At 34.7% G+C, this 26,115-nt stretch overlaps 4 protein-coding genes across 10 annotated transcripts; 2 read left to right on the top strand and 2 right to left on the bottom strand.

Annotated features, from left to right (window-relative positions):
• The first annotated feature begins 328 nt into the window (after window positions 1–328).
• On the top strand, window positions 329–9,216 carry LOC108557680 (LIM domain only protein 7). 6 transcript variants are annotated; one of them, XM_017914299.1, is made up of 11 exons: window positions 329–508; window positions 2,379–2,576; window positions 4,978–5,120; window positions 5,174–5,312; window positions 5,372–6,814; window positions 6,865–7,041; window positions 7,096–7,568; window positions 7,622–7,784; window positions 7,843–7,949; window positions 8,003–8,166; window positions 8,345–9,216. In XM_017914299.1, exons 1-11 carry the CDS (start codon window positions 491–493, stop codon window positions 8,530–8,532), a joined length of 3,213 nt encoding a protein of 1,070 aa, XP_017769788.1. In that variant the 5' UTR covers window positions 329–490; the 3' UTR covers window positions 8,533–9,216. The 6 variants fall into 6 exon arrangements, with proteins under 6 accessions (XP_017769788.1, XP_017769789.1, XP_017769787.1 ...); XM_017914300.1 differs by lacking the exon at window positions 329–508 and adding an exon at window positions 730–854; XM_017914298.1 differs by lacking the exon at window positions 329–508 and adding an exon at window positions 1,115–2,209.
• A 346-nt stretch (window positions 9,217–9,562) lies between these two features.
• On the top strand, window positions 9,563–11,238 carry LOC108557672 (succinyl-CoA ligase [GDP-forming] subunit beta, mitochondrial). Its single transcript, XM_017914286.1, has 5 exons — window positions 9,563–9,706; window positions 9,768–9,891; window positions 9,954–10,053; window positions 10,107–10,691; window positions 10,747–11,238. Exons 1-5 carry the CDS (start codon window positions 9,650–9,652, stop codon window positions 11,126–11,128), a joined length of 1,248 nt encoding a protein of 415 aa, XP_017769775.1. The 5' UTR covers window positions 9,563–9,649; the 3' UTR covers window positions 11,129–11,238.
• Window positions 11,239–11,371: 133 nt separating this feature from the next.
• On the bottom strand, window positions 11,372–12,900 carry LOC108557671 (dolichyl-diphosphooligosaccharide--protein glycosyltransferase subunit 1). Its single transcript, XM_017914285.1, has one exon. The coding sequence runs from the start codon at window positions 12,850–12,852 to the stop codon at window positions 11,428–11,430; it is 1,425 nt and encodes a 474-aa protein (XP_017769774.1). The 5' UTR covers window positions 12,853–12,900; the 3' UTR covers window positions 11,372–11,427.
• A 657-nt stretch (window positions 12,901–13,557) lies between these two features.
• On the bottom strand, window positions 13,558–16,814 carry LOC108557681 (polyadenylate-binding protein 1). Of its 2 annotated transcripts, XM_017914304.1 has the most exons (4): window positions 16,367–16,814; window positions 15,378–16,162; window positions 14,875–15,313; window positions 13,558–14,805 (listed from the first exon to the last, which is right to left on the bottom strand). In XM_017914304.1, exons 1-4 carry the CDS (start codon window positions 16,554–16,556, stop codon window positions 14,417–14,419), a joined length of 1,803 nt encoding a protein of 600 aa, XP_017769793.1. In that variant the 5' UTR covers window positions 16,557–16,814; the 3' UTR covers window positions 13,558–14,416. The 2 variants fall into 2 exon arrangements, with proteins under 2 accessions (XP_017769793.1, XP_017769792.1); XM_017914303.1 differs by having other exon boundaries at window positions 13,558–15,313.
• Between the last annotated feature and the right edge of the window lie 9,301 nt (window positions 16,815–26,115).

A 26,115-nucleotide genomic window follows, 5' to 3' on the forward strand; every position in this document is an offset into this window, starting at 1 on the left:
GATCTTGATTGATATAACAGAAAGCAATAGCATCCATGCTATTGACGATTAAATATACTTATCGTTTTAGCAGAAAATATGTAATGCAATTAGAAATAATAATAAAAAGCTAGAAATGTTTCAATGATATGTTTTCAACAAATATGAATCAAAAGCTTAATCATCATCGTTGAGAGTTACAGACTTTTGTCGACAGATGGCACAAACGAGCGTGTTAATTGGTTCGATTTGAAATAACAAAATTGTTCGGAATAATTGGAATTCCGACGGTCGTGGATGGGCACGCCGATGGTTCCAGCGTGGTGGGGCGATTTGATTCGCATTGTTTATGGTAAAGTGATTGATTTGTCGACGCCGGCTAAAGAATTCGCGTCGCGCTCGCGTTAGGTGCCTCATCATCGCGGCTCAGTAAACCCATGATCATCGGCAATCTTATCGTCGACTGATTTTGCAGGAGGAGTGATACCAGGTTTCTGGGAAGAGGAGGACCATGTTGGGCAAGGAAACTGTAAGTGCCAAAGATGTACCGCGTCGTGTTATTTTCAAATCTGACATTTCGGATGACCAGGACGACGATAAGAGGCTTCCCCCCGCGCGCTAGGGGGAATCGGAATCGCCTGGCGAAGACGCTCCGTTCAATCAGAAATTAAATAAAAGGCGATTAGACTGCTGTTACATTAGATCTGTCGCCAGCAACATATCGAATTACCCACGTAAATAGAATTTGATTCCGAGCATTCGTTTCACCTCAGTCAATATTACAATATAAAGCAACAACATTTGCATCGGCGCCTTTGTCAGCCGCGGCGCGTTTTCCATTTCACGTTCTTCATCCGCTCCACGCTCGAAATATGGTAAATTCCCAATTACTTCTACTACTACTATACTATCAAAACTGCTAGTACTACAGCCACTATCCTATCGAATAAATTCTTGAGCCCTATTTTTCCATTCTGATCATCATCTCGAGCAGCCAGTTTTAAAATACCAGTGGTGCATAATCCGTGCGGCATTCCGGGCATTCGTGGTGTATATTTATCAAATATTTATTTTTGAAGATGCGTATGTATCGTCGAGGTGAGGCGCAGGTAGCGGAATTGGTTCGATTATTTTTGGATTAAAGATTAAAATAGTGTATTAGGCGAGAGAGGCGCAGGTGTATTGTTAGAATGGTTGGACAAGTCAAGTCGCACAATGAAAGTGGCGAATCCGCGAAACGCGATCCGCGGCGGTCGCGTTGTTGTCACTTTTATCTTTGTCCACAATAGGGAAACGATTTTTTTTCTGTTCCACCGCGGTTAGCAAACATAGGTGCACACGAAGAAGCATTCCGATCGGCAACTATGCATTTGGCCGAGCTGCATCTGATCTAACGCCATCATACTCTTCGTCTCCGTCATTCATCATCTTCAAAGTTATTAGATCATCATCAGCAACGGATGAGTACGAGCCCTTCTGACGCGGCAGGAGGAAGGCTTCGAGTAATTGGATTCGAGGGTGGATTATGTGCTGTCTCTGTATGCTCTGCACACGTTCGCGAACTCTTTCAGCGCCGCGCCCGCCCCCTCCTCATCATTATTAGCTAATAACATTATAATTGCCGAATTGCGCAATTGGTGCGCTGACAAGAGTGTGTATTGTAGGTGGGGAATCCCCCACCCGACCGTGTAGTCGAATTGTAGTAGCGATTGTTTTGTTGTTGTGTGCATTTCGAAAAGTTCCCAAGTTGTAAATTTGTATTATTATCATCATCATCAACATCGTAGCAGTCATACATACTTACACACTCGCATGTATACACAGATACACACATACCGACGCACTTACACAAACCTAGAGCAGACAGAGCAGTTAGAAATTGCGTTTGGTAAATGTGCGCTATCAAAATAAAAGGAAGGGATATACAGCTATACCATTTATGCAGCTTATATAATGTTTATTTCCCAAGAGTGGCAGGTAGAAAGAACATAACGGAGAGGTGTAGTTTCGTGCGTGATCTGCCAAATTAAAGGCCGTTTCCTGTGAGATCGCGTAACCTAAAATTCTAATCGCTCATCCGAGGAAAACAACATTGCCAAAAGGGACTTTGAATAGAAGGATCATACCAACATACATACACGCACGCACACACATAGTGAGAGGGAAGGCTGACGGAAGTGTCAGCAGTACTGCAAATTAAATGGGGGTGAACACTGATCTGGAAGACCTGGTATGGCAGAGCAGATGAGAACACAGAATAAGAAAAAAAATATATATATATATGCACCATTGAATGCGCGTAGCAAATATTACATAATTGCACCTGAGCTGAACAGCAGTGCAGCCCGTACCCCAAAATGAGCCAGCGGCAGCAGCCTCTAAACTCTGTCACATTGCAGGCAACCAACACAGAGTACTCGGCTACAAAATGCAGGATCACCAAGCCACCACCCCCAAAGCCTGCTGCAAATCCCATGCAGTTTGTGAAGGTGGGTCCGTGCCCCCTGTTCAAAAAAGCTGCAGAGCAGATCAAAAAAGTGGAGGAGGTCAAGCAAGCCAGACAAGAGGTGCGAGAAGAGGCCGAAGACTGGCAGCATGTAAGTCAATGCATATTCTTTATAAATTATAAACACTAGTGTAGCCTATTTATGATATTATTGCATTGCTTAATTATCATGGGATTTTGGGATTACCTTAAAGCACATGAAAATTTTAAAAAGTTTCTTTCTTGGTATTGCTATGCAAATAGTGTTATCTTGGTACATTACATTTGTCTGTAAGGTGAACAAACCAGTCTAAAACAATAAAATTTTACAGTTGATGTTGTTCCTTGCCTTAATATGCAGTAGAAGTCCAATGTTTAAAGCTATTTTTAGCTTGACAAAAAAAAAATATGTATTAAATTGTTTTCAACTAAATAATGGACATTTCCACTAGTTTTCTATATGTTTAAATTAACATTAATTTACATTTCACTTTCCAAATATTAAGAATATATAAATTTGAAAATATATATTTTTTCACAAAAAATATTCAATGCCAATGTTCAATATGTTTATAGATACAAAATAGAAGCTCTTTCTCCTCCAGTTGTATTAAAAAAAGACACATTTTTGGAAGATGAAAGATTGAACAATTAAAATTAAAATAATTCATTAAACTTAATTTGCCGTTAGTGTGGTAAATAGAACATGATTTCAATGAAACAGCAATAAATGTTATTAAGCAATTAATCCTGTCAATATTATTGTTATATTTTTACTGGTTTATTTAATTGTTTTTCTTTAACTTCTCATATGAAATTTAATGATTTCGCCAGATTATTGTGAAAATAGTCGTTTGCAAGGAACTATAAATAAATTATGCAAGTCAAGCTGTGGTTCCCTATGCAAAATGGGTTAGCCTAATAATTCAATTAAACTAAAAAAACGAACAATTAAGGGCGAGAAGAAAATACGCGGGAGCATTTTTAAAACACATTAACTTCAAATTAGAAACATAATACACAGACGAAGAAGAAAAAAAAAGGTATGATTATTAATGAAAGTAATTGAAGATGATTACTGAACACCGGGAAGTAATTAGGAGGAAAGGTCTGAAAACAAACTCTATCATTCTACTCACTAGGTTCGATACGAAATGGCGAGGCATTCTATTATTGTTGTATAACAGTCATAATTGCGATGGAATGTTCGTGATTCATTGCAATTCGTCCTTTGAAAGAGAATTTGATTATTTTGCATATAGTAATTTTTTGCTTCGTTCGTTCGTATGTTTTTAATCGAATTCTAATATTAATTCCCCGGTTTGTTTATTGTTGATACAATTCCAGTATTCTTATAAATATTATCATCGTCTGCCTTAATGTATGTTTTTGAAATGTTAACAGTAAACATGTGACTCGTTTTAATGAGAAACATCTGATAATTTGATCAACTTTGATCTGCTGTAGTTTTTATTACCATCGATCCACGATAATATTGCAATAAAAACATGTTTGCAAGAAAACAGGGCTGACCGGACAAAGAACAAATATATTAGTAAAATATTAGTTAATTACATGATTAGAAGGTAGGTAATAAGATTTTCATGGTTATTGAGTTGAAAATAATTGAACGCCTGCTAATCTCAACATAAGTGAAACATTGTTGATTACATCACCGATAATTGTCATTATCTTATCGTGTACACGCAGCGAAAGCGAATTTTAGAGATTTTTTTTTTCTTTCTAGTTTCTAGGTAAAACCTAATTAAAAGTTTAACCTTTGCAGCTTAATTTTGTATTCAAATAACTTGTTTTTGTTTCTAACTTCTTTTTTCTATTATTATTTCTCGTTCTACAATTTTTCGGACTTTCACTTTGTTCGCTTCAAATGACATGCAAATTGTCAATCAAAGCTGAGCAAATTCCCCGTAGCCAATATTGCTTGCTCGTTCAAATATTTCAAGCAAGAAAGAAAAAATCACGTCATACATATAAACGTAATCTACTTTGTACTAATATAGTATTATATTTATATGCGACTTTCACGCATACTGTATGCTCCTTTTTATGTTCACCAGCAACCTTGTGATTATTTCTATTTTTTTTTACCTAGCAGCAATTGGCTTTGAGATGAAACGTCCTTGTGATGCAATGCACCCTCCTTCGGTTTCCTTTTTTTAGTATGCGGCTTGAATACGCTTAGGAAAGAAAGACGGGGAAAAAAATAGAAATTCGAAATTGTTAATTTATTCGAGGCGCATCTCCACTGTGTGATCGGTAAAAGAAAGGAAAACTTTTTTCCTTCGACTTAATTTTATATTATATATTTTTTGATGCAAGCCTTTCTTCTCATATCCACTCTTATGCATATGTAATTTGCATTTATAATGAAATGGAAACCTTGTAATGTATTTAGAAATATTCAATTTTTTGTTGTGTTCTTGCTGAATGTATGTGCATTTTTGTGTGTTAATTATTTAGGAATGTAAATAAACAAATGCGACGTTTTGTAGAACCTTGACAATTGGAAAAGTAGCCGCAGGAAACGGCAGGAGCATATCATCGAGAGGGTGGAAGAGGTAAAGAAGTTGGAGCAGCAGGAGCACGATCGCAGCCGCAGGAAAAGCACCACCTTTCACGAGATCGTGGAGAAGAGGTAATAACAATCACACTATGTAGATTATCGTAATTGAGAAGATCGCATTCTAGGAGCCGCGGAAGACCAAAATTGAACTACCCTTTGTACGAGGATGATTCGAACGACTTGAGCGATTACGGGATAGGCAGCAGCAGTTCGAAGACAAATAGTATTAAAGATGTGGACACAGATGACAATAGCAGCGTGCTGGTGAGTGAATGGATTACGTCACAATCCGCCGATTTTTTTAATGTTATATAATATTTTAGGACGATAATCCCGGGGATTCGGCTTGCAAATATCATTCGAGTGCGTCAAACCAAAGTCAGAGCGAGGATGAGCAGAAGGAGCCGGCAGCTACCAAAAACCCATTACCAAATAGCGAGTTCAAGGTGGAACTCCCGAAACCAGAAATGGAGCAATATACGTATGAGGGGGCGATTCAGGACTACAGGTCTAGGATCCGCACGAAGATCAATATGAACAATGATGCCATCTTTGCCAAACCCTTGGACGCGAGTAGGAGCAAGGAGTTCTCTGAAGCGCAGCAGCTGTTGCCCAAAGGAAACTTATTCAAGAAGCGAGAGCTCTTCGACAAGGGATCAGTGGAGATGAGTAGCTTCGAATCGAACGCGGCGAGGAGGATCTCCGAAGACTTTGCAAATTCGCAAAGCATCAAGGAACGATTACAGAGCCTGGAGAAGTGCGTCGATCAGCCTGCGAAGGCCGAGAAGGACGCACCACCAGTGCCGGTGAAGTCCAGGGTCCAGAGTTTCATAAAACCGACAGCAGCTAAGACAGAAACCGATAATTACCTATTGGATGTTGCCAATTGCAATGCTACTAACAAACCGTTCGAAAGCAACAGCAACACCGAAGACGATATGTTTATAGACAAACTAAATATGTTCAACAAAGACCTGGATGATTTCATTAGTTATCCTCCGTCGGCGTCGTTTACTGACTTGATGACAATGTCTTCAGACCGTGAAGACAGTGGTATTCATACTTCAGATATTTCCTGCTCTATAAGTCAATCGGACGAAGCTTTCGAAGACACCGATGTCTCGCTGAACACTATACCCAAGTGCATTGAAAAACTGAGTATAGAAAATGTTTATGAGAAAGAAATGCTGTCGCCGCAGAAAGAGGCTGTTCAACCCATAGAGGAACCTCCAGCAGCTGAAAGTCCGATTGTAACCGAAGAGAAAGTAATCCATTGTCCTCTAGTTGAAAATATAGAAAAGAACATGCAGGAACAAGACAAACTATGCGAGCAAGTGGAAGAGAAAGGGAACGTCATCTACGAGAACGTCGATGTGCCCAACTATAATTATCCCTTGTACATAGATGACATTTTCGAAAAAACTATTAACCCTCCGAAAATGCAACCACCGTCGGAGAAGCCGCCGCCACCACCAATTTCTGATGTGATCCCCGACAATGTCGTCACCAGACCTAAATCTATCAAGAAGGAGATATCCATAAAGAGATCCAGCTTTTTGGGATTGGAAGAGCCTGAGTTCACTGATGATGATATTACTTTTACAAAACCACCCGATATAAACACGTTCTTGCAGAACGAGTCTCGTATGGAAAAGAGTTTGTACAAGAAAATGCAAGGTAGCATGGGTTCACTCAATACTACCGATGATGCCGATTTAAAAAGAGAATCATGGATTAGCAATAATTCATTTAGACAAACTATAGACGTAAGTTGTTTTTAAATATCTTTATGCTTGTATTGATATTCTTCTTGTAGCAACCCGAAGAAGACGAAATCACAAAGAAAGAGAGAGAAATTATTGAACTGGTCGAAAAAGAGGAGAAGTCTCGAGATAATGAGTACAGCCCAACAAAAAGTAACTACAACGTGTTGCAAGAACATCCGCACGAACACTTGGGCAGTAAGAAATTTGATATTCCTTATTTTCCAGAAGTATATTAGTGCATGTAACTGGTGGTAGCATTTTATTAACTCGACTTATTGTAGACACAATTCAAGATTGATGGTCAGGATTCCGAAGTGCTGAAGGTTGAGCACGAGTTGCTGCAGCTGGAGCGAGAAGAATTGGAGAGACAGCGAGAGAACATGGCTTTCAGAAAGAAGCTTATGCAGAACCACCACTCCTATGAAAATATTTTTGATGTTAACTACAGCGATTCCATGGAACACAGACAATCTATGCCTGAATTACAGTTGGAATTCAGGAAGGCCCCGCATGTGAAACATATCGATTATCGCAAATCCATGCCCGATATCCAACACTCGTTTAATAGGTCTTTGGTGGATTACTCCAATCCACCAAGTAGGAGCGGTCTGAAGAAACTCGCAGATCATAGGAAATCTATGTCCGATTTGCACCCGGATAAATCTTCCTTTCAAACTACGGCATCTCATCCTCCGAAAATGCCCACCAAATTTTTTAACCCACTTACCAAAGATAAAAAAGATAGATTAATGCAGTAAGTAAACAACTCGACGTTTCAACACATCAATCTAAATATTTCAATTTTAGTGTTGAAAGTGATGCATTTTTCGATAAGACACGACCTTATAGTAAGCCAACGTTGCATGCTTTAAGTGCACCACCCAAACAAAGAAGCATATCCAATGATAATTGGATCCAACCAAAAAGCAACCCAGAAGCAAAAAGCTACAATCAGCACTGGCTATTCCAGGTAAATTGGAACTATACATTATATAGTTTATGGATGTATCATATTGCGTATATTCTAGGAAGCAGAATTAAGGAGAATTTCTGAGCAAAAATCAACTTCCAGCTCCCACGAGAAACAAAAGGCACATAATAAAGGATTCATTGACTGCAATCCAGCAATAAGAATGTAAGTTCTTAGAATTTATTCATATACTAGTTTTAATGTTGTTATTCGTCTAGGCCTGATCTTCAAAAGGAATACAACCAGCATAAGTATTTGGGCCATCCGCAGACTGCGTTGTCTATGCCTTACTCAACTCCAGCGCCCGGTGTCGATGAAGGCCAGGATGTTATGTTGAGTGTCAGTGGTAAAAAGAAATGCTCTTATTGTGGTATTGAGTTAGGTACGTATTTATGTGCGCAATGTTCGGATGTAAGCTGTGAGAACAAAAATTTAACTTTGGAATAATTTGATTTAGTCCATACTGTAATGTCGGATATTAACGTGAGTTATTTCCCTTCCGTTTACATGATCACCTTTAAATCCACGGTAAAAGTACAAATGTTTCTTTTGATTTTTAGGACGAGGTGCAGCAATGATTATAGAAAGCCTTTGTCTGTTCTATCACATGGAATGTTTCAAGTGCTGCGTATGCCATATGCAATTGGGGGATGGTCTTATGGGCACCGATGTCAGAGTAAGAAATCAAAAGTTGCATTGCCATAACTGCTACTCGAGCGATGATGGCATCAAGTTCAGCTGTGTATAGAAGGATCAAACGCTGTATATAAATGCTGTATTTATATGTACAGACTTCATTTCATTTTCTTATAAGTCTCACCTAGAGACTACAACTTACATACTCTTTAGGCCACTTACCCTTTTTGAAATTTGACTGACTTTTCTACAACTTGCGCTTTACTCTTTATTACTATATTTTATTTTATTATTTTTTTGAATAAATCTGTGATTGTGTAATCATAGTAATGTAGTTGGATTGATAGGCGAGTAGTGGATCTACTATTGTTATATTTTACTAAATTTTTGTCTATTGTGGCTATTATTATTATTTATATTGAGCTGCGACTGAAAAAGTAATACTTAACTACAGTACTATTCAACAATAATCATTATGTATTTTTTTCATAACTGTTTAATAATTAGCATCCAGGTTTTAATTTATGTAATCATATGTGAAATTACTCAATTTCGTAAATTGCCTTTTCATACTGTTTCACAGATCATCGTTGCAGTGAAACTATTCTTTTGTTTTCGTTGATATTATTTTTATTTCTCTATTAATTACATCACAGTATTGATTTAGAATTTTATTTTATAATTTTGAAAATGGCTAAATTAGTTTCGTTATAAATGGTACATGGGGTTAAGTCTATCGTTTTCTCACATATGCGTTAAATTATATATTTATATATATATATATATACCAAATTGATTTGTATTTTCTTTTATTGATTTGTTAAGATATTGGAGAATATATAACTAGAGCTAATTATATAATTATTTATTTATAAATGATGTAGATTTTTTGTAACTTGTAATGTAAATTGATTGTAGTTCTAGCATTTAATATATTTTGATGTATAGAAATATTACTGTACTATAACTGTTAATAAATTTAATATAAACCTAATAACCCGTTAATACTGTGTTCGTATAGTTGCATAAATGATTGTTAAAACATATTGGCAACGAGGTGGGAGTATCGTATACTATTCACATCTCTTTTTAATACAAGCTATTGCCTATACTTTATCCAGACAGCATTTATTTAACCTCTCTGTGATAAACTCGCAAGTGTTTGAACTTTGTATTATAATTTAATATAACTAAACGCCTTAATATAATTATTACATTTAATACAAAATATGTCTTCCTTGTGCAATTTACTGAAGCAAGTCCAAAAGACATCATCGGTTTTAAAGGTAATTTATAATTATTAGTAATTAAAGGTTTTATTGATGTTTTCCTCATTCCTATTTGAAGATTCCTATTCGTAATCTGAACTTATTGGAATACCAAAGCAAACACTTGCTAAGGGAAAATGGAGTTGCTGTGCAAGACTTTTGCATGATCGATGCTTCAGGTGACAAAGAACTTGAAAAATTCAGTGAGTAACTCATGATTATGTAATTGATTTGATAACACTTGATATAAAATCGTATTTTGTAGATGTTAAAGAATACGTTATTAAAGCGCAAATCCTTGCTGGCGGCCGTGGTAAAGGCCATTTCTCAAATGGTTATAAAGGGGGTGTTAAAATTACTGAAAAGTATGTATTTTATAATGTTTTAAAATTATGTTTTTATATGAGTTTTTTAATAGGAGAGATGAAATTAAAGGGATTGTTAACAACATGCTTGGTCATAAGTTGATCACCAAACAGACCCCCAAGGATGGTATTTTGGTTAAGAAAATTATGGTTGCTGAGAGTGTGAATATCATGAGAGAAACTTATGTTTGCATCGTTTTGGATCGATCACAGAATGGTCCTGTTATCATTGCCTCCCCAGCTGGTGGTATGGACATTGAAGGTGTTGCTGAGAAAACGCCTCACTTGATCAAGAACCTTCCAATTGATATCTTTGAGGGTATCACAGATAGCATGGCAAATGACATTGCTACATTTTTGGAGTTCAAAGGTGACACAAAACCAAAAGCAGCTCATGAGATCAAGAAACTGTGGGAATTGTTCAAGAAAGTTGATGCCACTCAGATTGAAATCAACCCATTGGTGGAAACTGATGATGGAAAAGTCGTTTCAGTGGACGCCAAACTGAATTTTGATGATAACGCCAAGTTCAGGCAAAAGGACATCTTTGCAATGGATGATGAATCAGAGAGTGACCCCAGAGAGGTTGAAGCAGCTAAATACAATTTGAATTACATTGGAATGGGTGGAAACATTGGGTATGCTCTCTAAAATAGTTACTAAATATTTTGATATATAATATTTTTATTTCAGGTGCTTGGTTAATGGTGCTGGTTTAGCGATGGCCACCATGGATATCATTAAATTGTATGGAGGTGATCCAGCGAATTTCTTAGATGTTGGTGGTAGCGTAAAGGAGGACCAGGTCAAGAAAGCATTTGAATTATTAACCAAAGACAAGAAAGTCCAATCTATTTTGGTTAACGTGTTTGGTGGAATTGTGAACTGCGCCACAATTGCAAACGGCATTGTAAGTGCCTGTAAATCTATGAAATTGGAGATTCCATTAGTTGTACGTTTAGAAGGGACCAATGTTGATGAAGCAAAGAGAATTATCAAGGAATCTGGACTTCCTATCTTAGCTGCTGAGCATTTAGACGATGCCGCGCAAAAAGCAGTTAAAAGTGTACAATAATAACATACTCTATCTACTCCAGCCAATTATTTAAGTACCTCAAATAACATTTTTATACAAGATACATTTTTTATACTGTTGTTGTTGTTTCTAAAATGAGAAAATATTTACTACTGTTGAATTAGCATAATAAATATCTTAATATATAACTGTAGATTTATTATTGCAAGTGTTTTCTGGGATAATTCAAAAGAAAAATACATGCTGTGTCATACTCTTTATTTCAAAAAAATTGAACCTGCAAATTACAAATCTTGATAAATGACAAAAAATTAATTGTGAAAATGCTACATATAAAATTAGTCTTTTTTGTTTTCTGGTTTATGGATGGAAAAATCTAATCTCACATAAACAATAACCAGTAAAAATAGTGCATACAAACAAATTGCAATTAGAATTGGCTTGTGGAACAACAAGAATGGTTGCCAATCATAAACAATGTCCAGATCTTGAATGTGCTGTTCTACCAAGTTAGATTTCTTTAACCTAATCACTTGTCTACCAACTGAATCCAAGTACTTATGAGCAATATCATCAGATAATCTGTCAACAGAGTATGGGAATTTTAGTTGAACATTTGTTACACCCAATGGTAGAACAACATTTGTTTCCAACTGATCAACATGCATGTCATCAAACACATGGTCTAGTAGCCTCATTCTGAGCATGTAACTTCCTGATGGCATCTTGTATAAATATTGGTAGCTTGGGATGCTGTATCCTAAAGTGTAGGAGCTCTTCCATCCACCAAACAATGGGAATCTGGGCCTCAATTCTAATTCAATCCAATCTTTTCTAGCTCTCACCTGGGATGTAGAAATATTACCATTACTATCCCTATAGTAAATGCTGTGAGCAGCTGCAGGCAATATGGTTTTATAGGACTTGATACTGTGATGATTGCTACTGGTATCCCTTTGGTAGTCATAACGCGAGAATGGTCCTTGCAATTTAGCTCCAGTGTGGAGAATTTCAATATCTTCTTGCACAGCAATATTGCCCCAATGGGAAATCTCAATCAATCTGTCCAATTTAGTAACTCTCAAAAATGGTGAATTGTTTTCATAGTGCACAACCAATGATTCAGTTGTGAATGGTTTAATTTCACTATATGGACCATAGTTGATTGTACTATCTGACACAGAGACAGGCTTTACTTTGGTATAGCTCTCAATGTTTCTTGAGCTCAAAATAATTGAAGAAGACTGTTTCACTGTTTTATAAGGGCTATAGAAGTACACATTGCCAAAATACCTGACCAGTTGTCTTTCTTTTTGAGTAATGCTGCTTGGATATGGAACCAAAGCATTGGTGAATATGTATTCAAGAGTGATGGTGGTAGTCTTTCCTGAGTTGAGAGGTTGATTCAGTTTCACATTGAAGGTATCTTTGTAGTTCTCAATTTTGACTGGTGTTACCCTAAGCTCATCTTTAGCGGTATCCTTTAGGATCCTATACGAAAGGTTTCCTCCTTGTCCAGGCTCGAAGATTAAGTGGAAGTTGTTCACCGACTCTTTACCGGTGTTCTCTAAGGTTATAGTCGACGTTATTTTAACCAATTGAGAGGTTAAATCAATAATTCTCTCTACATGTTTATTCACTATATTGGGGTTGATTATAGGGGAACAACTCACTACAGTTAATATAGGTAATAACGTTAACAAAATTTTCACCATTTTGCCTAAACCACCAACAGATTCTTTATGGTGACTGTGTGGAGGCATTTTATTGGGAGGCTTGGAAATACAAGTGACACGCAATCTAAACGTCAATATAACTTCTCTTCAGCAGGCACTAGATGGAAGCACCATATAATATACCATTCAAAATATGAACATTTTTTCGTCAAAGTTAAATATTTTCTACGGTGGCAACCGCAAGCCCGACAACCGAAATCCCAATATTCGAAATCCCGACAGTGTCTTTTATTATTATAAATTTCTACTATAACATTTGTATGGTTGTCGAAAACAAATTAGTATAATTTTAATAATTTATTGTTCCTGTATAGAAGCAAAGGTTTATTGACTGCAGTCGTTCTACATACATATTTTATTAAGTATAAATACATTTTTATGTAACTTTTGTATGTAACGGAATTTGTAAGCATTCTGCGATATACGTATGTAATTCCAGTAAATATGCCACGTCGCTTTTATTTTAATATGCATCTGCTCATATACATAAAATTGCATATGGAAAATTTATTGGAACGTGGCTTTATGAAATGTACTTTTTTTATAAACTAAAGATAAGGAGACACCAAAATAATTACAATTAAATAGTCATTATTTTTTTTTCAGATTTTATTTTAATTAAGAAAGTAATTACAACACAAATTACACCTTGAATTTACAAAAAGGACAGTCTTACAGAATTAATTTGGGCAAACACATTTAGGTATTAGCAGAATAAATCACAGGAGCGAATAATTTTTGATCCTTTATTTAACCCAAAGTAACTTTTACAGATAATTAATAAACGTATTTCCTTATACCCAATAAGATGACATTTGTATAAATAATCAATCAATAATGGTGGTTGTAGTTCGGGGGCCAGCGTCGGGTACGTCTTTAGTTAATGAAAATAAAATTGTTGTTGTTGTCGTTCGGCCCCCTCAATATATCTCGTTACTATTTGCTTTTTTTTGTCAAGTTACAAACTTTTTTATTGGGATATAATTAGACAAAAAAACGAAATTAAATGAAAAAATATTTGTAATTACGAGTAAAAATTACACAAAACAAGTATGTAACGTTTTTTTGCTATGTTAGAATTGAATAAAAATCAAGAGAAATAATAAAATAAAAAAAAAACACGAGAAAATCTCTCAGAAAAATTCCATTTTGGTTGGTTAATTAATTAATACGTTAGAAATGATTTAGAATTTGCATCAACCATTATATCCCGGATTTTCTTTTTTTTTCTTAGTTTTCTTTTTATATTGTATATCTAGTTTCATTTTTTTTTTTGTTATACTATTTGATATCCTAAATGGTTAGGTCTAGAGTGGTACTTTCCATTACTTAGTTGTCTCTTGATATTTGGGATATCAAATAGTTTCATATACTCTTTACGTTTTTTTTTAGTTTTCATATACTTGTTTCGATTTTTATTTTATTTTTATGATTGTTTTTTTACAATTTTTTTTTTATTGATTTCTGAATAACTGTGTATAATGGAAGGAGGATTACAACATATAATATGCTCTATACGGGAATGTGGGAAATTGGGGTAACATCTAGCAAATTTAAGGATGAAACAAAAATCAATTGAGGTAGGAGATAATTACTCCTTTTTGATTGCCTTGTTAGCCTGGTGGGCTTGGAGCACGGCAACAGCCTCTTCAACTTTTGATTTCAACGACTCGTTATGTTCCAGCATATGGAGCAATTCTGAGTTATCAATTTCCAACAACATACCAGTTATCTTACCAGCAAGATCTGGGTACATACGATGAATAAGTGGGAACAAGCGTTCTCCAAGCATTTGCTTCTGGTCTGGTGGCAAGGCTTCAGCCAACATGGAGGCGGTCAACGGTTCCTGCCCTTGAATATGTACTGCCTGTTGTTGAACAGGAGCTGCACCTTGCATATTAAGACTCTGTGGTGGATTTCTCATGTTGGATGTGTATTTGTAGTTTGCTGGCCTGGCGGTATTTGGTACAACGTTTTGTCCTGTAAGTGGCCGAACTTGTATATTAGATTGATGTTGGCCAGTTATAGGTCTTGCAACACTCATATTACCACGCATAGTTCCAGATTGGTTTGTTGGCCTAGTCGCCCTGAAAGTACCTTGCATACCAGCATAGGCATTGGCTCCTCCTTGTGATGGACGCGCGGGATTCTGGGGCCATCTTGGATTGGAACGCATCGGCGGTATGTGAGTGGTGGTCGTGCCGATATACCTCTGGGGTTGAGCAGTCAACGTAGGCATGTAATAGTTTGGCGGTGCCCCTGGTTGAATGTAAGATCCCATTTGTTGCATTCTGATATTTGCCAAACGTTGCATGTATTGCGACGTCAAATGGGCTTTGCGATCTTCTTTACGCTGGGCCAAAGCAACGTACAGCGGCTTCGAACCCACGATGCGGCCGTTCATTTCAGTAACAGCTTTGGTCGCTTCTTCCGGAGAGGAGAAACAAACAAAACCGAAACCCTTGCTACGACCTTCGTCCATCATTACCTGAAATCAACAATAAAAATAATTAGAAAATATTCTTGAATGAAACAAAAAAAAGCGAGCATACCTTAGCAGACGTAATTGTACCAAAGAGCGAAAATTCCTTCCTCAATCTTTCATCATCAATGGTGTCATCCAAATTCTTAACATACAAGTTAACGCCTTGGTAGCGGTTCATACGCTCAATTTTGAGCTGCTCAAATCTACGCTTAAGTTCGAGCTGACGTTCAGCCCTCTTCTGGGCACGTCCAACGTACATTGGTTTACCTTCAACAATTTCCTTTCCATTCAACTCATTGACGGCGGCCTCGGCAGCACCGGATTCTTCAAATGCAACAAAACCGAATCCCTTTGATTTACCATCTTCTTTATTCATGATTTTGTAGCTTGTAATGTGACCAAACTTTTCAAACATTTTCTTCAATTGGTCATCACTTAAATCTTCACCAAAGTTCTTAATGTACACATTAGTGAACAGCTTAGCTTTCTCTCCCAATTCCTTTTCGCGTTCTTTACGTGGAATGAATCTACCAACGTATACCTTCCTGGCATTAAGCAACATGCCATTGACCTTTTCAATTGACTTGTTAGCTGCTTCCTCAGTTTCAAAATGAACAAAGCCGTAGCCCTTGCTGTTGCCAGTCTCATCTTGAGCAACCTTGCAACTCAAAATGTTTCCAAAGGCTGAGAATGTATCATACATAGCCTTATTATCAATGGATTTATCCAAATTCTTGATGAATACATTTCCAACTCCAGATTTACGTAGAGATGGATCACGTTGGGACCACATGATACGGATTGGACGATTCTTGATCGTATCAAAATTCATTGTATCCAATGCACGTTCGGCTGCAAATAAAAAAAAAGCAAATGTAATGCGTTCATTAAACATATTGATTGGTACTTGGCAACAAAATAGAAATTTCAAGTACAGTGGGTTGAATAGTTTCATTTTTTTTTTTTTTTTTTTTTGGTGGCCCAGTTCTTCATATGTTTTAAGAAACATGCTGTTGGGAGGTCAATGATTAAGCTATAATATGGATTGATTCTTACCATCTGCTGGTTGTTGAAAGTTCACATAAGCGTAACCCAAAGATCTTCTAGTGATGAGATCTCTGCACACGCGGATCGAGAGAACGGGACCAGCGCCCGAAAATTTCTCGAAAAGCTGTGCCTCAGTAATATCTGAGTGCAAATCCCCGACGTACAGAGACGCCATGGGATAGTTAGGAGCTTGATTCATATTTGCGACACTTACACAGTTACACTTTTTAATGGGGAATTAAACATATGAAACAGAAAATAGGTTAGATAGCATTTGTTATTTTCCGTTTTCACAGGTTTTTTCGATTTTTTTTGGGCTTTTTTCCTTAAGGATTTTTAACTTTTTTTTGTTTTTTTCTAAGAATTATTTCACTTTTTTTAAGTGGGTTGTGAAACCTGGTAAGGAACACAACCTCACATGCACACCACTACACAACGAAATGGAATGATGATCCAAAATCCTACGCTTATATACCCAGCGGAAGTGACAACGCCGTCCCTGAGTACCAATATCCCCACTACTGCATCAAAATTTTCCACAGAACTTTCCAATAAATTTTCCAGGAATTACCAAAATGCTTAAAATTACTGTACATACTTTTGCAAATGAATTTAATTATATCCGAAACAATATTGATGATTTACTGCAGTAACAACCGGATGTTCCTAATGGCGCCACATTCAAATTTTGATGACACGTGACCCGCGAGCATTTCACACATATCGATTGATCCGCTGTTTGAATTGCCATCTCGTTGTGCAATAATTATGCATCAGAGCGATGCATTTTGTTAATATTTTACTCAAATATCAACTCTTATGCCTTAAAACGTACTTCCTTCAGAGCAATTCATAAGCATAGTTATTCCATTAACAAATATTATTAATTGTTGCTATTTCATCTGAAAATTGCATAATCTTAGGAAATCATGTATCGTTATTGATTGTCTCCGATATTTGCCTTTATATGATGGATGACATATTTAATTATGCATTCCCGCCACGCGCTGCAACCCACCTGGCATCTGTTTATCGCAGGTTCCATAATTAATGAATATACCTTGGAATCGATGATTCATTTAACCATGGCTTGCTTTATTTAATTTCATCTGCAATTTTCATGAAACAAATTCATTGCGCATAAAGCAATTATCCAGAATATCCATACAATACGAATGGATGACTCAAGTGGCTTATCGCTTCTCGTACTTGAATATAGGTATATTGGGATATTTCAAATATTTATATAATATTATCAATTGATACAATGATCATTATTATGTATAATGCAATATTGAATATAATATTAGATACAATATTGAAATATTACATTTTTACAGAAACTTCGAGAGAAAAAAAACCGTTAATATCATACAAGCAAATTGGTTATTTTCTTATACATAGATCATTAATTTAAAGAAATATATAGCTTAAAATCGAATTTTACAGAGAAAAGTACAATTTGCAGAACTTAAATACCAAAACTTTCCAGCCCATTTTTCGGTATTGCCAGGTAAAGATTTTTCCTATTCGTATAGTTTTCTACCACCCCTATATAATTTTTCAGCCAATAGAATTAACTGAAAGTCGGTACTTCAAAAACCATGGTAAGTATTTGTCGTAAATACAGTTTCTGCTAAAATTCTCTCTATGTTACAACAAGCACGTATCTCATAACATTTTATTATATCTAGGATTATAACAGATTTGTTTTTCCTTTGATTCTATTGTTTTGAGTATTATTATAATTTTTAACGGTTTTTTCTTTATTATCTTTTTCAAAGATAACTAAAATTCATATCATAAAATTTTTGAAATAATATAATTGTATAAGTATAATTGAAATTTAAATAATTATCATATTTGAGTATTATCTAATTTTATATTATCTTTGCTCATAATAAAACTGAGTAAAAATCTGCAACGTTTCCGGTATAATATTAAAATTCAAGGTTATTTCGTTAGTGTGCGGTTTTATTATTGTGCGAAATGCTAAAAATAAATTCTATACAAATATTTCGGTCCCTTTTTGGTCGGACCACCTTGTCCTGTGCCATCTGGCCTAATCCTACGGAGAAAGCTCAGAAGGGTCCGTCCTTTCTCGGTATCCGAACGGTCGGCATTTCTACAGAACTCTTTTTCTTCAACCAATTAGTTCCCTATTTACAATAATGCTAATGACCTGAGATCAATGTACTTACCATTGTATTACACTAATTAAGTTCTCATTTCCTGAGTTCAAGGCATGTTATTTTTAAATATGTATACAGTATGTATACATTTCAGACATAAACATAAAAACAATATTAATGAATGTTGTCTGAAAAACAAACATACTTATATACGTATTAGTAGTGTGACTAATTACATTCAATTTTAACGAAAGTTGAAAAGATACAAATTTTAAGTTCAAATTAAATATGAATTAATGATAGCAGAAAATTTTAACGATTTAGAAATGTTGAAATTAAGTAAGTTTGTTTAGAAATAAAAAGAAATTTCTATATTTCTGAAATTAGTTCTTAGTTTTCATTTTAATTACTTTTATTACAATTTGTCATAAATTTTATTTATATACGAATAGAAGTAATATTTTAGAGAAAAAAAATCGTTTTATATAGATTTAGAAAATTAATAATATTTAAAGTTCATGTTAAATATTAAAGAATGTTGTCTGAAAAACAAACATACTTATATACGTATTAGTGGTGTGACTAATTACATTCAATTTTAACGAAAGTTGAAAAGATACAAATTTCAAGTTTAAATTAAATATGAATTAATGATAGCAGAAAATTTTAACGATTTAGAAATGTTGAAATTAAGTAAGTTTGTTTAGAAATAAAAAGAAATTTCTATATTTCTGAAATTAGTTTTTAGTTTTCATTTTAATTACTTTTGTCATAAATTTTATTTATATACGAATAGAAGTAATATTTTAGAGAAAAAAAATCGTTTTATATAGATTTAAAAAATTAATAATGATAGCAGGAAATATTAATTAATATAATAGTAATTTAGAAATGAAATTAAAAATAAAAAAGAAATTCTATATTAGTTTTCATTTTAATTACTTTATTATATTATTTCATAAATTTTATTTCTCTAGATCTTGACTTAAGCACATTTAGATAATTAATGGTATTTTTCTAATTATTATTAATTGCAAAATTAACAAAAAAATAATTTAACAAAAACTTTTTCAATAAATTTTACTAAAATTCAACATAACAAAATATGAATAACTTAGTCTATAATTCCAATAATTTTACTATTATTTTGTATTATTAACTAATTTTCAATAAAAATATCTGGCCATAATTTTTAAGTAATTAATAATAAAATTTCCCGTTTCAATGAAAAATTCAGTTATATAAATTATTAAAATTTGAGAATTATCAAATATGTGAAATTATTAATTTCAATATTTTTTTTGTTCATTGATTATTTTAATTGATTGCTTATTTTAAATGATTCATTGAAAGAAAATTAACAGGAAATGTGTTATAATTTGTGAATTTTATTATATAGAAGTGTATTTTTCTTAGTATGAATTAATAAAAAGATATGTTTATAATAACTGAGTAAGAGTAAAATATACAGGGTATGGATAAGACGGTTATATGAGTAATATTTGCATGTTGATAACGAGGGATGGATGGGGTTTCCTGATGGGTGATTACAGAGTCCTCGAGATTCTTCGTCGTGCATGCAGTGCTGCTGAGGATGGTTTAAGCTGCCGGTTGCTCTCTCGTTCAGATCTAGTAGCAATCGTACTCGAACTTTGTACTCCTCCAAATGGACGAGGCACACATGTAATATACCTGTCCAGGTAGTACCTCAGTTTTAATCCAACGAGCGCGGAGACTACACGCGAACATTCGCGCCTTTCGCCAGGCAATGATCGCGAGTGCTTCGTAGGTGCTACAAGTTTACTAACACTGGATTAACCGAAAGGACACTAATCGAATTTAAGCACAAGTAAGCAAAATTTACCAATCGAATCACATGTCGCAAACAGTTTGCGCAAATATCGCTCGCTCAAGATTTACGAAACAGTTTGCACATAATTTATTTACTTATTTTTTCGCACGCGCATTGTTATTTTAGTTTATACTATTATTATTATTATTTGTATTTCTTTATTTTTGCGAATGATCTCACCGGTTCCCATCGGCGACGATGAGGATTTGTGCAACAGTTTTGGGAATCAGCGAGTAGCTGCTGCTCTCTCTCTCTGTCTTAAATTTTTGCTGTTTTTATTGTTGAATGATTATTGTTGACCTTTTCGATTTCGTTGCTCGGCCAAACAAAGTGAACTTTCTTTATTTGATGCATGTACGTATATATGTAAATGTGCGAACAGGAATGCTCGGAGCCCGATTAAAATTCATTGATAATGTTCGTACTCGGACGAAGAGTCGGGAATAATATTAAATATCAGTTTTTCCAGAGCGACGATCGAGAATTTTAAGTAGCATTAGCAGTTTTATTGCTCCTTTGTGTCCACGTCTGGTACATTCTAGCCACTTGGACCAAACCTTAAGTACGTTTCATCAATCCAAGCAGTACTCAAAAATTTGCGCAAATACTATTAACATCTACAACTACAAACAATTATTCCTATAAGAATATTAAATAATTATAAAATTATTTAACAACAAATTTCAACAAAATATCAGTATTTAAAAATCATATTATACAATTAAAAAAAAAATCTACTTAAATTGAATATCCAAAATAAAAATATATGATTCCAATAATTTTACTATCATTTTTAACTAAATACGTAATATACGTAAATAAAATAATTCCCGTTTCAATGATTCATGTTTTTTGTTCCAATACACTTATTTTTGTCTATATATTTTATCTAAATATTATTCAAAATATATAAATAATTTCAAATAGTAAAAATTATATTAATTCATATATTACTAAAATTAATAAATTTTCTTAAATTACTGTATCTAATTGTATTGACTTATTTCGATTCAATTTATTTAGTAAGTAAGCATTAAAAAATATGTTTTCACATTAATGTATTTTGAAATAATTTATACAAAAGATTTTTAACAAACAATTTTTAACTAAATCAAACATTAAAAAAAACAATTTTAATTAATGTTCAAATTGCATATTATTGAAAATGTAATGATTTGTTGTATTTATTTAATATTAACTATAAGAAAAATTGATATGAACGTATTTCGTATTTCCTAGAAACGAATATGTATCCGCTTTTCTATAAATAGCCTACGTAATAAAGATTCCCGGTGAAATGAGGGACAAAACAATAAGATCTTGAGATATATACGCAATACTTGGTGGAAAATATTGTTCTGTGAAAAATTGTTGTTCGAGAGTTTCATTATAAATTAATAAAATATTGAAATAAAATATTCGTGTAGAAAGTAAAATTGTATATGATTGAATTAAAACTAGCAGTAAATGAATAAAATGTGCGATCTCCATAGTGGAAAATTTGCCTCTCAGTGGTGTTGAATATCAAATATGTGAGGATTGTAGAAGTATGAGGCATTAAGTTCTTGTTCGAAGCGGAGCGCTCAAGGTCTGTAAGAAACAGGGTTGAATTGGTGTGTTGTTATTGTTATGACTGGTGATGTTTTCGTATTCAAGTCAAACGAGCCGGATCCATCCCGAATGCACAACCGAATGCTGCATAAAATGCGAATTATGAAGAAAAAGAAACGGCATCGAGCAGTGTGCAGCACAAACGGAATTCTCCTTCTGGAATTCAAGAATGGTAGGTAACCGTCGCGGTTTGGCGTCGTCAATATTAAGAACAAAATGCAAGATTGCGTATTTAGAACGTGGCTAAGGTGTGTCGCCGTATTTCACATAAATGCTAGATTCGCTAATATTATCTATAGAAAGGTGTACACACACGCGCGCCTTTATACGTATACATATGTATTTGTATATATATATACATAAATAGAAACACACAGACACAAAAGCATTGGGAATCAAATTTGAAACGGTGATCGGATCGTGCGTGCTCGATTTGTTCAACTTTCTTTGTGGCAAAGCGAACCGAATGATATATAAAATCTTAGAAGTTGTATTGATATGATCAGATTAGGCCTTTTTTTTCTATTTCGTAGCGACAATAGAAATAATATATTGCTGTTCCTACACCAACAAAATGCAAACTTCAAAGAAAATGTGGCTTTCTGTTGTTGAAGATAAGAACAGAATGCGTCTGCGGCAAACAGTCATTCGTTATCATTACCAAATATTTGGTCAACTCTTGCGTTTTCAGGGTATTTATTTTTCCTTTAGATATGATAAATTGGCTAAAATACATTAAAACTACTTTTTGTTATTTGTCCTATTCACTAACTAAATTCTATACGTATCGAGAGGTTCATTTTCAAAGAAAATATGAAATTATCAAGTTTTTCAAGATTTATTTTTAAGTTTAAATTACAATTTCTGTGAATGAATCATTGCAACGGTAGGTTTTTCCGCCTAATTAATATATTACATAAAATTTTAATCTTATAAAGTAGGACATATTTTTTTTTTGTAAAATTAGCAGCAATAAAAAAGTTTTTTTTTTAAATCACGTAATTGATTTTTGAGAGATTTGATAAAAATTGTAACTAGTCTACTTAAAACGTGTTATAATTGTCGTTTCTTCAGTTTGTACATTTTTTCTTCTCACAATGACTCCAAAAAAATGAAGCGTTCAAAATGGGTCGAGTTACGTAGTGATGCTACGGTGTTGCAAGACACCCGCGTCTTTCGTTTGTTTTAATTGGATTTGATGGTGCGAAGAGGTTGAACGCTCTGGCACTAAATTCTTTAGGCAAACAAAGCCCGAGTGTAAATATGTATCAACCGAGATTGTTTGGTCGGACGTAAACGATATATTCAGTTGCACATTTAACGGTGCATGGCGAATGTTGGTATAGCGGTCATCGCCTAATTGTTCATCCTCGACAACGGGCGACAATCAACATAGACGCATTTATTTGTCCTGTTTGCTTTCTACCTTTTGATTTGCAACATCGCGTGTTAACTTCGTAGGACCCCGGGTTACGAAGAAATGTACCTCATCTTTTGCAAAGCACATGTTATTACGATTCCGTGTTTTCCCATATTCTAGCCTCATTTTGTGTTCCTCGGTTCTCCATTATTTTATTCTTTTTTTTGTATTATTCTGCCGCTGTTGCTGATGTTGTCGCATTGTTGTTTAGCTTTGCGTGCAATAATTATGTAAAGAGATCCCGTCCCTTCCGGAGTCGTTTCTCGAAACCGACTCATTGGTATTCTACCGATGGATGTTCGGGAAGAAGAAACAACAAGAAGAATAAGGAAACGATATGTACGTATAGCAACAATAAAAAAAAATCAACAAACAACAGCCTACAACATGTGTAGTATTAATTTTATATTACACGTTGTACGCTGCATTGAAATTCTACGCTGTCGATGGCCTCCACTGCGTGACGCGACGGTTTCGTTCTTTCCTCAATATTATTCGAAACGCATCTATTCAATACCGTTAATCAGGGGAAAATCTGGACGAAAACAGACGCCGCTTACCCGGAACACGTACCGTACCGGAAAAGAAAAGGGTCAAGACTTTCAAATCTTACTTTCTTGGATCCAATTTTCTTTTCTTTTCTTTTCTTTTCTTTTTTTTTAGAATCGTCCAGCGCTATCCTTAAAGCAGAATTCCGCACTTAAAATCTGGGTGTTGGTAATTTCTCTTCAAATAAGGAATTTTTATGGTTCCGAGAACGAGGTTCCCTTCGGCGAATGCCTGTGAAACGATCTACGTAATTATTTCCTTTTGTTCGCCATATTTCGTGTCCTTTTTTATCTTCTTCTTCTCCTCTCCAAACGCTTGCCCGCAGTGTTGCACATTATAATCAATTTCTTCATATTTGTAAGCAATTTATTCGAATTCTCTCTACAACATAAAGCTGCTATTACATCATAAGCTACATCTAATGTTAATTTGGATATAGCAATTTTATAGAGAAATATATTCAAAATTGACAAATTAGATTGTGATACCATCTAGTGGTTCAATATTAACATACTGTTTAAATTAGTAACAGCAACAACAACAATACATTAATTTCAAGGCTAAAAGGAAACGAACCAATTCATGGTTTATAGTCAATAAAATAAATATAACAACATAAACAAAACTCCAAAAAAATTGCTGATTTTGGTTTAGAATAATTGGAAATATTAATATGTATTTGTTTTTGTTTACTTTTGTATAACTGTCACAATACTCGTTATTGTTATTATATTATAATAAACACTTGTTTTTACATTGGTGTATTTAACTCAGCAATTGTAGTATAAGAAGTGTAGTTATATCCTGTATACGCTATTAAATTTCTTGCATCACTTAGAGATTCATTCTTATATTTCCTGGATGCCTCGTCTGCTGGGAAAATCACGGGAAAAAAAAAGTGTAAGGTTGTTGACTCGGAGGATTGAGTTGAAAAATCAAATATGATATTTCTGTTCATGGAGAAAAACAGGATATTACGCGATGATCTACTTAAAAACAGTGCTCTATAAGAAGACGGAATTGTTTCACTAACCCGCATTAATTACGCAATCGGAGTCGCTTCTTCCTCGTCGTGGTGTCTTCCGCGGCGGAGGCGGCTCAGGATATACCCATTGTCACAGTATTTGCTTTTGCTTTCGTTTAATGACTGAGTTTGAAAGTCCCATAAAAAATAACGATTCCGACAAAATGAATGAAGCGTGAGTCATGCAGGATTCTCACCTGGGATGAGCCACAACCATTTATGTATATATACATATATATATATATATATTCTTAATCCAATTTTCTTATTTTCTCTTCGTCTCACGTCTTTGTTTCGTTTCCTCCTCTCGTCCGTTCATACAATTTAGTTCTCTCTTTTTTTTTGTCTCGTTCGTTCATTATTCCTTCGTCCTTTTTTCTTACTTTAAAAAAGGTCAAGGACGTCGCTCACCTCCACTCTGGAGCGCAGTAATCCGGTTTCAAGGTCGCGAGCATTGCATATTTCAAATAACTCCGCGCAATACTACCAACCGCGGCGTGCCGAAGCCCCGGGGGAAAACTCGAAAGAAGGTAGAATCATAAAAAAAAACGCGAGTTACATAAGTTATCATAAAGTCTTATATAAATAGGCTGTCGAAAATCGCCGCAGTGAGCGGATTTGCATCACTTTCGGATTATGCAAAGGATGTCGTTTTTCATTATATAATGCACAGGGCCGTGTGGTAGATTTTCACAGTATGATGCAAGTCTTCGAAATGCCACCCCTTATTTTTTTATCACACTATTTTTTGAGTGATTAATTATTTCAAATTTGAACGCTAATTACAGCCAAATTGATGAAAACACAGCAATGTATGAATACTCGTTACATTCCCAAAACATCCAGCTTTCATATGCACTTTTGATCCATTCAATCTATTATAGTTTCCGAGAAAATTACTAAAATGTGAATGCCTCTGCACCACGCGGCCCTGATTATAATGCATTTGGAATATAAGAATATTTTGGGTCAACAATTTAGTTGAGCGAGACGATTTTCGCGTCGATTGCGCGCAAATTAATCTTCGAACGGTAAAACGTCTATCGAGGATATCTAGGCTATGAAATTGCCACCCGACAATGGCCATTCAACACGTTCAAGATAACTTCTGCCATAAATCATGCGGGTCTCCTATACACTGTGGTTCGTGGAAGTACGAAAACCTCTTCG

Source organism: Nicrophorus vespilloides, unplaced genomic scaffold (genome assembly GCF_001412225.1).
Source record: "Nicrophorus vespilloides isolate i.1.1-1 unplaced genomic scaffold, Nicve_v1.0, whole genome shotgun sequence".
NCBI classification, from domain to species: domain Eukaryota; kingdom Metazoa; phylum Arthropoda; class Insecta; order Coleoptera; family Silphidae; genus Nicrophorus; species Nicrophorus vespilloides.

Bases quoted from the DNA above. Each gene is read 5' to 3' on its own strand.
- LOC108557680 (XM_017914297.1), top strand. From the start codon at position 2,337: ATGAGCCAGCGGCAGCAGCCTCTAAACTCTGTCACATTGCAGGCAACC. The intron at 5,313-5,371 runs GTGAGTGAATGG...ATAATATTTTAG, and splicing joins ATGACAATAGCAGCGTGCTG to GACGATAATCCCGGGGATTC. The intron at 7,569-7,621 runs GTAAGTAAACAA...TTTCAATTTTAG, and splicing joins AAAAAAGATAGATTAATGCA to TGTTGAAAGTGATGCATTTT.
- LOC108557672 (XM_017914286.1), top strand. From the start codon at position 9,650: ATGTCTTCCTTGTGCAATTTACTGAAGCAAGTCCAAAAGACATCATCG. The intron at 10,054-10,106 runs GTATGTATTTTA...GTTTTTTAATAG, and splicing joins GGTGTTAAAATTACTGAAAA to GAGAGATGAAATTAAAGGGA. The intron at 10,692-10,746 runs GTATGCTCTCTA...TTTTTATTTCAG, and splicing joins GGAATGGGTGGAAACATTGG to GTGCTTGGTTAATGGTGCTG.
- LOC108557671 (XM_017914285.1), bottom strand. From the start codon at position 12,852: ATGCCTCCACACAGTCACCATAAAGAATCTGTTGGTGGTTTAGGCAAA.
- LOC108557681 (XM_017914303.1), bottom strand. From the start codon at position 16,556: ATGAATCAAGCTCCTAACTATCCCATGGCGTCTCTGTACGTCGGGGAT. The intron at 16,163-16,366 runs GTAAGAATCAAT...TTTTATTTGCAG, and splicing joins CTTTCAACAACCAGCAGATG to CCGAACGTGCATTGGATACA. The intron at 15,314-15,377 runs GTATGCTCGCTT...TGTTGATTTCAG, and splicing joins GTACAATTACGTCTGCTAAG to GTAATGATGGACGAAGGTCG.